Source organism: Nomia melanderi, chromosome 4, assembly GCF_051020985.1.
Source record: "Nomia melanderi isolate GNS246 chromosome 4, iyNomMela1, whole genome shotgun sequence".
In the NCBI taxonomy this organism is placed as follows: domain Eukaryota; kingdom Metazoa; phylum Arthropoda; class Insecta; order Hymenoptera; family Halictidae; genus Nomia; species Nomia melanderi.
The window spans coordinates 4,467,962-4,480,804 of NC_135002.1; the positions used below are offsets into that span (position 1 = coordinate 4,467,962).

Sequence of the window (12,843 nt, forward strand, 5' to 3'; positions counted from 1 at the left end):
CCTCCAATGGTCCTCGGGTCCGGTCGATCGACATTCTTATCGCTACGATCGAGGATCAATGCAACCGTCTAGGATGATTAGGATTGGCAAACTGGTTTTATTCAAATTCATGGCGAACGCTCGATAAACTTTATTCTTCCGTGTGTCGCGCTGCGCGTGTACATTCGCGTGAAGAGGACCGCTCGAGTGTATCCGCGTGCATACGTGGCCGGAGCATGGGAAACGATGGAAACAAGGAAACGAAGGGAAACAAAGGAAACGGCGGTGTCGATGGTCAGCGTTCGTTACGTGAAACTCTTGTGTAAAAGACAATCTCTTCTTCGTTCGACATAGTAGGTCTTCGCCGCAGCCTTGCGGGGCTGCACTATTAAGGCACTCTATGCCAGGAATACGTTCAGCGTGCACGAGCGGTACAAAGAGGATCCATCGAGTACATAATGCACAATAATCTCCCTCACTTTCTCCCTCACACGCACACACTCACACTTTCTGTCTCTCTGTATACATATACATATATATATATATATATATATTGCTTTGAAAAGAACAAGTCGTGTCCGTTGCACTTAAACCTCAAAATAAACGCGCGCGTACGTGTACGCAGGCTTGGAGGGAAATGAAAACGAGGCGTTATCCTAAAATTAATTGGACGGTCTAATGCTTACTCCCGCCGACCCGTTCGACACCTTCCAATCTTGACAATGGGGAATGTATCCAAGGAGAATATTATACTGTTTGCGTTTTGTGAATTGGAAACGGTGAGAGACGCGTTGGTCAAGAATTAGAAAATGAGAAAGTAAGACACTCTCGAGAAGAAACTAGAAAATCTATTGAATAGTGTTCAACTCGAGTTAACTGTGATATTCAATATGGGAAATCTCTCGTATAACATCAAGCAATGACGAGTATAAACGTTGAACACAGGACGAATGCATCTAACATATGTCACAACGAAGGATTAAGTGAATGATCACTGAGAAGGTTGGTATCGTTTCAAGAAAATACTAACGATTGAAATCGGAAGCCGCCTGGCAGCGGGTGGAACGGGTCGCTTCGTAAACCTAAAACAAAGTAACGCAGCGTAACGTAACGTAAATGCTATGATTGTACTTGCTAGAAACGGCAATGAACGGGATTTGCCTCCTGGACGATCGCGAACCGTCGTGACCGGTACTTCTCGGCGTCTCCTCCGTCTCGGTCCGGTGTACCATTAAATTAAAAGTGTCCGTACAATCGAGACAATGTACACACAACACTCTAGACTCTCTATACACATAGTACGACAATGATAATAATTGAAAAAGAAGAAAAAGAAGAGGGACCGCTGCGATTCGCGGCTCGGTTTGAACACGATCGCGACAACGATACGCTCGATCGTTGGCTCGAGGCTCGAGAGGCAGCTCCCGAAGCGTCAGAACGGAGCTGACAGCTCGAGGAAAGCTCGATAGACTGTAAAAGGTCACTTTCCCGTGTTCCACAGGCATCGATGGGTTTCGAACGCTCGTAAAGGTCATCCTTTGGGACACTATGTCTTCGTCCGCGACGGTTCTCGCGGATCTAGTAGATCCAGTTCACGGGTACCCATTGGTGTTCAGTGGCCAGAGAGTCCAACGCGGCGATCACTTGTCTGAACGTGTTATCGAAGTCCTCGTTCACGATCACTAGGTCGATGTACTTCTCGTAGGCGCGTTGCAAGGCGGCGGATTCCTCCAGCGTGGATTTCAGATCGTCTTCCTGTTGATCAGAGACGGTTTTAGTTTAGTCTTCGAAGACTCTCGGACCGGTTCTTCTTGGTGCACTTTAGCTTCTAGTGATTAATTGCCCTTTAGGAGCCCTGAATGAACTGTGCGTTTCATGTTTTGGATGCGAGTGTATGAATTGTGTGGGATGGGAAATGGTGTTTGAATTGTGGAGTAGATAACTTGATCAGCTGGTGTTCAATTTTGTGTAGAATGTAGGTAGACGAAGGTTGTTTGGTGAAGTTTGGTAGATAATATCGAACCAGGTGTGAGGCTTTTATTTTAACTTCATATACCGACAATTATATTTATAGTTTGTTCGTAAAGCAACGAAAAGTAAAGGCTTAATTGTAATACATAATTCACTACTAAATGAACTGCTACTAAATACTAATCGCTAACAGGGCTAATGCAACGCTAAATGAAAATAAAGGTACATGCAATACAAACCTCGTATAACGATGCGAGAGACTCCAGAGTCCTGGCTCTCCTCGAGCTGAACCTGATGGAACTCGCGCGGTCAAACTAGCAAAGCGAACATCAAATACATACAGATGATTAAATAAAGAACGCTACGGAAACTAAGTTTACACGGGGCAGGGGGGTGAGGGACGAATCTCTGTAAAGAGCGGATTCAAATACGGAAGATACTCGAGTAACGCAGACGAAAAATAGTTTAAGTCAGCATCGATGCAACATACGAGTACTATCATCAGAAGAGAAAAGATTGTTCAATGATAATTAACACTTTCACAGTACCACTAGGAGTCCATACTTAAATCAATCAACTTATATGATCTTCGAATAAATTGACCAACTCTGTACAAACGAAATTACCTTTTTATATTTTCGGTTCGATTGCGTAAAAATGACATCCATGATTCTCAAGGATCAATATCCATGGCACGGCGAACGTGTTAATCAACGGGGAGTGCATGCGAATTGCAGTAGTAGCTAAATCACATTTACACAACGACGGCAAACAGACTGGCAGGCAGGGGGTTCGAGAGCGGTTGCATCGTAAAATCGTTTGATGGCCGTGTTTGTTTTCAACGCGGCCAATATGTTTCCCGTTCACGAAAATTCCGTACGCGGATCGGCTCGTTTCTGCCTCCCCCTCTAACCCCATCGTCCCTTTCTTCCCGTCACGCACGCCGCGGAACGCGAGAACGTCCAAAACGTCATCGCCCGGAATTTATTTGCGAATCCCGACCGTTCCGCACCGATATAACCTTCGCGGAAACCGATTTATATCGCGTGCAGGAATACTATTACGGCTGATAAAATAATATTTAGCGTTCGCGCGTGCCCCTATAAGTTTCCCAGCGACGCTTTGATGCCGTCTGTTTCGGTAACTTTTCAACGGACGCTTAGCCTTCGATTTATCCTTTCCCGAATAACTTGGGAGCAGCGTACTTTACAAACAAGATCTATAATAACGTACGAAAAGAACAGAAAATCGCCACTGAACGTCACTGAAGCGTCGTTTACCGGAATTTCTCTAAGGGAGAAAGAGAAGAGAATCGTTCGATATTCGAATAATTAGATGAAAGCTACAGCGATTCTTAGATCGATGGAATTTTCCTAGGACAATGCGAATGCATTCTCGACGTTACCCGCACGAGAATCGGAAAGAAAGCCAAGAAGACTACCGCAATTACCATTAAGTTTCGACTGCTCGCTCCGGTCGACCTGCCAAGGTCGTACAAGCATTTTAATTGCTCCATTCCCGGCGCGGCTATGAAGATCACATACGGCATGAACTCGGTGCTGTTGTGGAGGATTTTCAGCGCGGCCGGGCTGCAGTCCAGCACGCACATTCTCCCGGCTCGGATCAGCTCGCGCACGGAGTCCAGCTTGGTGCCGTACAAATGGCCGCTGTGCTCGCCGTACTCGAGGTACCGGTGCTCCCTGATGTCCATCTCCATTGCCTCGCGGTCCGTGAACCAGTAGCTCTTGCCGTCCTCTTCGAGGACTCTTGGTGGTCGCGAGGTATCTACAGAGTTCAAGCATTATGTCAAATCAACAGATTTGCAACAATGCAATCAAAAATGTATCTTCTATATGTAATACCATTGCTTGGTTCAGAGATGAAAAGAATTATGCAAGGATCTTCAAGCGTATAGAAGTATATTATTCATCGTCTCGTTACCATCACACAAACCTCAAACTCATTTTCTTCGAAAGAGGATCATTATTAAAGCGAGGGTTTCTCATTTCTAGATATGTACTATAACGTGCATTTTTATTCAAAAATAGATTTCTATGCCTGGTCCTCCTTGTTAGATGAATATCTTCGTGAGAGCTTCAACTTTAAATCAACCATTGCCTAATGCCTTCAACTCGAAATAAACGATTGCCTAATAAAGCCCTCGAAAGAAGCCATGCTCTAAAAGGATAAGAAGATTTACATGGGACAATGGTGCCGAACTTCTCCGGGTCGCTGTTTATCAGCCTGTTCTTCAGGGTTCTGCGGCCGACGCCTCTAGGGCCGACCAGCGCCAAGGTTTTGCGTCTGAATGGCGGCATCCGCGCGACCTCCTCGTACAGGAGCAACTCCGCGCCGTCGAACTCGCCGTTCGACTTCGACTGGTACATCTTCCGCTTCTTCTTCTTGGAGATCCGGGTGCCGCAGATGCTTATCTTGTGCACGAAGTCCGCTTCCGGCGGAACGAACGCCTTCCGCCGTTCCTCGAGCTCCAGGGATGGGATCAGGCCCGGCGGACCGAGACCATCCCCTTCTACTCGACGCGCCTGCCACCAGTTCGGATCCGCTTGGTCAACGATCTGCAACACGTCGCCCTTCTGGAAGGGCAAACCGATCTCCCTGCACGGCAGCAGCGTGTCCTCGGACGGGTCGTAGTCGAAGAGGGCCCTCATGTAACACTGAAACAGCGAACACTGCCTGTAATCGACATTTTTTTGGAGCTAACCGAGTTAACAGAAGATTGTTTAAATTTTTTGTGGGAATTATGAGAATGGATTTTTTAAGATTGCAATTGACTTCTAGTAGAATTATAAAATTTGATGTTTAATGCTGTTTAATGCTATTGATGATATTTGATATTTAAGTATGATAGATCAATAGGTGGAATATTGATAAAATAGTTTTGTTACTCAGTGTCATTTCTCTAAGAGTTAGTTTCGGGAAATATCGTCTGTGTCTTATCAAAGAATGTTAAAATATTGCTAGAGAAAGACTTGTGAGTGCAAAGGGTCAACTATTTTAATGATTGACTGAATTTAGGTATTTTCAAGGAATTCGTATTCACATAATTGCACGAATCAAAATTGACTTAAACGGCTAGTAAATGATGTTTAACCCTCAACAGATGAAGCTAAATTATATATCAATTACTTGAGCAATAGAAAAATAGGAAACCTACGTGCTGATCTCTTTCTATTCGAGTAATTAAATCATTTATTAACGACTCAGTCTTCCAAATATGAAAAATTTCGACATTCGTCCGCAAAGGGTTAAAAAATTCAGTATCCGTCAAATTGACGGGTCCCGTGAGTCTAGTATCAATTAAATTGATACTTCAAGTGTCGTTTAAGATCAACATCTTCTAAATGTGGTTCCAGTTAATTACAACACAGTCTCTAATTGCGTTCTTTACTTCCAGTGTCACGGTTATATTTAGAGCATGCTCTAAACGAGCAGTTGGCCAAAATCTGAACAGTTAGATTCCGTAATGGAAGTCTAATCGCGTCAAGAAACGACGTTGACAGATTTCTCTCAGTATTTACGAAACGCCGTCGTTACGTTTGACCGTAGAAACACGAGGAGAAGCGTCGGTTCTATTAATTCGGCACTCGACGAGTAAAACGTAAACCTGTAACACTCTAGAGTTTTTCAAACACAGTTTTACGCCCCTATAAACTTTATACTATCGTCGTTTAGATTGAACTTCTTTCTCCCGGCGGAATATTCATCTCGAGAACTTAATAGATTGGTTCTGTCTAATGAACATCAATTATTCAGTCGTTCAACGTTAAAAACAGACTATTCTGCTATAAAAAGTTGAAGAATCTTCTCTAAACATCTGCTACTAAATCAAAATCCTAATTCCATTGAAAATTCACTGTTCATTTTTACTAAAATTATCAGACCAACTCTTCCTTTTGTAATTACTAACTAGATATGTTTCTCTGAGGGATTATTCAAGAAATTTATTTAGCGATAGGCAAACTGAATTGTAAATCAATTGAAGTCTCGACAGATCTTTTCAGAAAGTCAATGTAACTGCTCGGTAGTTTTATCGTCAAATAAGATCATCGTGATCCAGGACTCCACGAATCGTATCGTTTCGATTACTCACCGTAGATTTGACAGGTCGATTCCCATCATTCGCGATCCCAGCCGCCAATTTCAAGGTGAGGTTTTCCTTCGCCTCGTGAATGGCTTCCTGAAGCTCCTCGGGGCTGCGGACATCTTTCCCGTTCACCTCGAGGATCACCTCGCCGGTCCTCAGCAGACCTTGCCTAGCAGCTGTGCTGCCGCCCAGGATCCTGGCGATTATCAAGTTGCCAGCTTCGTCGACCTGCACCGTCAGACCCTGTGCAAAAGTAGGCGAGGATGAACAAGCAGGTCTAAACGAAGCGTGTCCCTCAAATGGGAGTCGTTAAGCTTTTAGCTACTGCACGCCACTTTCGTGTGCTGCGAGTGTCGTTCGTTTTAGAAAGAGAAATCATTTGGATAATGTAGATGGTATTCTTTCATTGTTTTCATAGTAATAGGAATAATTGAATTTTAGCTTTTGAGAATTACTGAAGATGTTATGTAGGCGTTATATGGGTTACTAGGTTGTTAGTATGTGAGTGACTAAATTACTAGTTTATAGATTAGTAAATTTATAGATTACTAGATTACTAGTTTATAGAATAGTAAATTTATAGATTACTAAATTACTAGTTTATAGATTACTGAATTACTAATTTATGGATTACTAAATTACTAGTTTATAGATTACTAAATTACTAATTTATAGATTACTAAATTACTAGTTTATAGATTAGTAAATTACTAATTTATAGATTACTAAATTACCAGTTCATAGATTATTGAATTACTAATTTATGGATTACTAAATTACCAGTTCATAGATTACTGAATTACTAATTTACAGATAACTAAACTACTAGTTTATAAATGACTAAATTACAAGTTTACAGATTACCAGATTACTAGTACATAAATTAATAAATTACTATTTTATAGATTACTATATTAATAGTTCATAAATTACGATGCTTGCATCGCCGCAGGTTCCAACGCGTGTGGGAGCCTTCGGATGAATAACGAACGGTACCTACGGCATACGTTCCACATATTCGTTCCACTGTACACAGTGCAATGGTACCTTGTTCAATTTTCCAAATATAACGAAAAGAGACCTCGATAACTTAGAAGGAACGCGAACAAATCGAAATATTTGCCCCTGGAGAAATAATGAATGGCACTTGCAGGAGGATCCGTTCCGTTTCGATTTACAAACGTGTCAAAAAGAATCTCCGAAAGTCTGAGAAACCGAAGGAAAACAAACGGCCGAGTGTTCCTTTAACAAACATCTCGACAAGCGGGAATGGTTAAAATCTAGCTGTCCGTCGGTGGCGTGCCGGTGCCTACTGGAGGAGACACGTAGATCTATCTCGCGGAGCACGTGGCGCCGGATCGCGACGATAATAAACTCTCCGAATTATTTATGTACTGCACGCGGCATTTCCGTCTTTTCTTCGCGCGATCGGCTCCCGATTCTGAATGGGAATTCTCTCACGTGGCGGAATGGTAAACTTCTAAAAGCGGATCCGGCGGCCGCCGAGAAAGTCCGCGCGAACAGCCGCTTCTTTGTTAATTGCTGAACGCGCCTCCACTTTCTTCGCTCGCCACCGGCGATGGAATAAACGATCGCCGGCGGGAGCGTAAACACGTCGCGATACGGCCGAGAGGATGTCGCGGGGAAAATTGCAACGGAACGGAATGCTCGGAGGTAAGCGTCGTTCGGTTCGATAAGGGAAATCATTTGGAAAATGTAGGCGGTATCCTTTCATTCTTTTTATAGTAATAGGAATATATTGAATTTCAGATTTTGCAAAGCACTGAAGATGCTATATGGGTTGTATGAATTACGTTACCAGTATGTAAATTACTAAAGTACTGCGTTACTAGTATGTAAGTTACTAAATTACTAGTTTATACATTATTAAATTACTAATTTATGGATTACTAAATTACTGGTTTATAGATTACTGAATTACTAATTTATAGATAACTAGATTACTAGTTTATAAATGAGTAAATTACTAATTTATAAATTACTGAATTTCCAGTTTATAGATTACTGAATTACTAATTCATGGATTACTAAATTACTAGTTTATAGATTACTGAATTACTAATTTATAGATGACTAAATTACTAGTTTATAAATTAGTAAATTACTAGTTTATAGATTACTCAATTACTAATTTATAGATTACTAAATCACTTGTTTATAGATTTCTACATTACTAGTACATAAATCACTAAATCACTGTTTCACAGATTACTACATCACCAGTACATAAATCACCATTTCACAGATTACTAAATTACTAGTACATAACTTACTAAATTACCAGTCCATAAATGACAAAATTCCTAGCGCACGATTACTCAATCAGAAATATTTATAAATTGCTAAAGATAACTTATGATACTAGCCACATAATCAGAGAAACCTTACCAGAGGTTCGTCAGGTTGCCGCCTCAGGCCGACCATCCTCACGGCCTCGGTCCTCTCGTTGGTGGGCATCGTCGGCAACGCCGGTTCCGGCTTCGCAGGTGCCTCTTTCCTCTCGACGACCGCGTCGTGCGTCTCCAGAAGAGCCTTCAGGTGTGAGCTGCGCAGCAGTCTCGTAAGTTCCCGCGCGTTCTCGTCCCTGGAGGCGCGCAACGCGTGGCAGACCTCGTCGACGATGTCACAGACGGACGAGCATACCGGTTCCACGTGGAGAGGAGGATCCTCCAAACGCTCCTGGACCTGAAACAGTCACGGCGCCCTGGTGATCCGAGGATTCTCACGAAAACTGGTTTTCGCTCGGACCACGAGAGTCTCTAGGCTCCCTCGAGACTACCTACGAGTCGAACTAAAAATCTCAGCTACTGTTGCTGCTTTCTACTTCACTTACAATCTCAGCTTAACAATCTAACCCACTTTTCAATTTCAATTTCCTTCATTTCCAATGAAGATTTGCATTATTACTATTTACAGGGATGATTGGGATTCATTTTGTAAATCGATTTTGTTATGAAGTAATTCAGACTAACCATTTATTCTTTGTATTTAGTATTAATCGAAACGTTTGATGAATCTTTTTACTTTTTTGTAGTGTTACTCTACTCTTTCTTTTTAATTGGAACATAGTTACAGTTATCCTGCTGTGATAAAGCGAACAACGTGAACCATTGTTCAGGTCACTGAACGCGTTCTAATAAATAAGAACTCTAGGGGACAGGTATTGATACTGTTATTGCGAAGTGAATATAACGTACGCAACGTATCACCGATATTCAATAATGAAACGAGAGTGACTCGAAACCTCAGTGTCAGTGACCAGTTCAACAGGGAGGGAAATGTATACGTTCGTAACGTAACGCTAGGCATCGAACCGCCGTTCGCTCGTTCGTTCGTTCCTACGGTCTTCGTCGAACCCGCGAACAGTGAGCGGCTTTGAGCTGTTGCCAGTTGTGAAAGTCGAAACGGGTTTCCGCATTAAATTCACCGTACGAGGAGCCATGGTTGCTCTTTGTCCTCCCCGTACAGCACCGGAGAAACTGAGCCTCTTAGGCTCTATAGTCGGATCAACGGTTTCCTCGATCCGACGCCATATTAGTCGACTCGAATTTCAATCGTACCAAATAAGAGGAAATCGCCTAGAGTCACTTCAAATGACGATTCTCATTAATAAATATCTCGTACAGCGATCAAGATGGATTACAAATGATTTCAAAGAAACGTTTCTTTACGAAATTCCTCTTCCAGGCCATTCAAAATGGTGAAATATTTGAAAATTCATGGAAAATTTCATTTTCCAATTTTTTGGATCTTCGATGATGAGTACTAGGTAACGACGCGCCGTTCAGCGAATCCGGAACGAGGATTCACCGGTGATTTGTCACCTACCAGTGTCAAATCGTCATTGTGCAACTATGACCCGGCGTCAACGAGGTTTGATTCGATTAGCGTCGGTCACGTAAGGCTGGTGTACTCCACGCTGAACCAGCCAATACATCGTCACAACAATGAGCGAGTAATTACGAAAGTGGGTCGGTTCTCAGCGTTTCAGAGCCACCTTCGAGGATGCTTGATACCTGAGCCCACCGATGGGGAACGCGATGGGAAAACAGTGTCCCAGGCGCTGTGAAAAATTCCATGGTGGGACTGTAGTTATCATAATCAACGTCGTGCACGTGATCATTGTAGAAACAAATCCTGTTTCCTCGATGCAAATTAACAACGTAATTAAACCGCCGCCGCTCTTTAATTCGAACGCGTACCTATGTCGTTGCGTTCGAACCTGAGACATCTCAATTCGATCTGAACACATCTGAACAAAACCAAATCTGTTAGCACATAATTCGAATACAAACGTTGGACGTCGAAGAAAATTAATCCTTTTCACTTGACTTCACAGAGAAAAGTTACAAAGCTTGGTGTCCCTTAATTTCTGTATAACTTCCCGTTAAGTTACTTCCAGAAACCTGCATTTCATCCAAAAATGTGTCGAGTGCTTCAAGCTTCATTGTTAATTTCGTTAACATCACGAAAGTTCGTTTCCTCGAGGATCAAACAAGCAACGAATCATTTATTAATGCGATCGCATGACTAAGTTCGACTTACGCAAGAAAACTGGAGCGACAGATTTCAAGGAATCCGAAAGTATGTGGCAAGCTGCTCGGTGGAGTCTCTCTGAGTCATTTCCATAATTTTGTAACGGGAGAAGCTCGCGAAAGAGCGTCGTATCGATTTTCTGCGTTTCAAGAAAGATCCTGGACGCGGAAATTACTCGTCGAAGTGTTCCTCTCGGCCGCGGTGAATCATCATCGAGTCATTCCGTCCCGATGCATCTGCATCGCAGATGGACGAGCTATTTTCACGGAGCGGAAGGACCTGTCGTCGTGCCATCGATTATGGCTAACGATGACATCGCTTGCCAACTACGCGATGAAATCGCCTGCCACCGAAAACAGGGATCAAAGGAGCGCGTCCTACCGATCTGTCGCCGCCCACGCGATTTATCCGCGGACACGCGGCGTAAATCAGCGTCCGACGCGCGCGACACCGGAGAACGCGCTGGAGGCGTGTTTTCCTTGGAACTCGGAAAACGAAATCTGATTTATGAGGATTAAGTGTGCGCGTTGGAGCTTGTGCGATCTTTTTTGTCGTTGGCCGTACTTTGAACGTTGTTATTCTCGCACGGTACAAATATGCGAGAAGATATTGCTTTCTGATAACATAGGAACTGTTACGTGGACGAGTTATCCATAAATTCATTAAAATGAAATTCAACGTTTGGTTCGTGAAACAGGAAACTAGTGTCTATAAGAGAGCATCTGTCTCGAAGTCAGTGAAAGGAGTTCAAAATACCAGAGACGAACCAATTACCGTGAAGATTAACGACGGAGTCGCACTCGAGTCGATCAATCAAACGTGACTGGTATTCCCTAACGAAGTCAAACATCGAGCTCCGAAGCCATTAGCTGGACGGAGCATTGCAAACGAGAACGATCGGTTGCCAGCGCGACATTGCTCAATAAAACGTAACTCCCGTCAGTTTTCCGGCATTAGGAATTTATAACGTCGACCATCGACAACTCTCCGGCCCATTAGCGTGACGAGTAAGCGTTACGAACGAAAACGATCGGTTACCAGCGCGATGTTGTCCGATCCGCGGAACGCGAAGCCGCGGCGCAGGTATTTCTCCGTGTGTCGCAAGATGCTTATCATTCCGGCCGTTAATTACAGTACATTTGTCACGGGAACAACGGCGTGCCGGGGGCCGGTGTTCAGCGGACCCGACAGACCCGTAATGAATCCCGCCGGTGTTCTGTGACGTCCATGAAAAGCTCCCACGAAACCGCGCCAAGATTGTTATATTCGAGGAACGAAAATACCGCTCGTTACCTGTGTCAATAACGAGCGGCTGGTTTCGTCATCGCTGTCATTCGGAGACCATACGGTTCCCGCCAATGGTTACCGTAGACGTCGCAACGACGCGAATCAATAAATCCGTGACGCGACGGTCTACGAGAGCCTAGTCTGTCAGCCTGCTGCCTAGCCCCTGGCCATAAACAAAAAGCTAATCAGCGAAGCGTTCGCGTGCCGCTCGTCCGCGGCATTCCTGAACGGTCATCAACGGCGAACGCGGATCGAAATCGGAACGGTATTGGAACGATCGACGCGCGCCGTTCGAGCGCGTCGTTCAACGTGTACCTTTCTCCGGGGACCTCAAGGACAGTTGAACCGACCATCTTGAGCTCTCCCTACCTTTCGGTTACGAAAACCTTTTCACTCGCGGACGCCCGCGTCCCCCTTTCAGCAATGATTCCCGACGTTTCCAGCTTGTACGATGCCCGATAAAATTGCCGCTACCACTGTAGGCCAAGGGACCTAGCCGAGATCCGTGACTCATACGGCTCGTAGGTGTAGATGAAGACGGATAATGCGAACAATACCTCGTAGCCTACGTACACTCCGACTGGCAAGAGCACACGGACACTGGAACCCGATCGGACCAATGGAATCCGCGTGTGTCGATAAGAACGTAAACCCCACTTCACAGTTCACCGGGATCCAGCCGATGATCCGCTTTCTCTCCTTCGAAAGAGCCTAACTGAATTCCGACGGCCATCCTGTTCGAGGCACCAGGTGCCAATCGAGCTGTGGGTCACTTAGAAATCGGGCTTTCCTGCGTCACACGTGCTCCCGAGCCAACAACTGTTGCGAGAGGCGTCGAGAGGATAGCTTCTTAGGGGATGGGTTCTCGATCCTCGGGGAATCCGCGGTCGCCGATCGAGCGGATCGCGGGTAGGGGATCGGTGGCTGGGTCTGAGGTTCGGGTC

General features: G+C 44.3%; 1 protein-coding gene across 7 annotated transcripts in view; it reads right to left on the bottom strand.

Moving 5' to 3' along the window:
* Nucleotides 1-114: 114 nt before the first annotated feature.
* vari (MAGUK p55 subfamily member vari) overlaps nt 115-12,843 on the bottom strand; it is a 32,600-nt gene continuing 19,871 nt past the window's right edge. For 5 of the 7 annotated variants that reach the window (XM_031994237.2, XM_031994239.2, XM_076367303.1 and 2 more), the window contains 6 exons: nt 8,465-8,761; nt 6,062-6,298; nt 4,151-4,625; nt 3,401-3,735; nt 2,190-2,264; nt 115-1,734 (listed from right to left, as the gene is read on the bottom strand). In XM_031994237.2, the coding sequence (XP_031850097.1) occupies nt 1,558-1,734; nt 2,190-2,264; nt 3,401-3,735; nt 4,151-4,625; nt 6,062-6,298; nt 8,465-8,761 (1,596 nt within the window). In that variant the 3' untranslated portion in view covers nt 115-1,557. Of the gene's footprint in view, nt 1,735-2,189; nt 2,265-3,400; nt 3,736-4,150; nt 4,626-6,061; nt 6,299-8,464; nt 8,762-12,456; nt 12,737-12,843 lie in introns of those variants that run through there. The other 2 variants (XM_031994242.2, XM_031994238.2) reach the window with 2 other exon arrangements.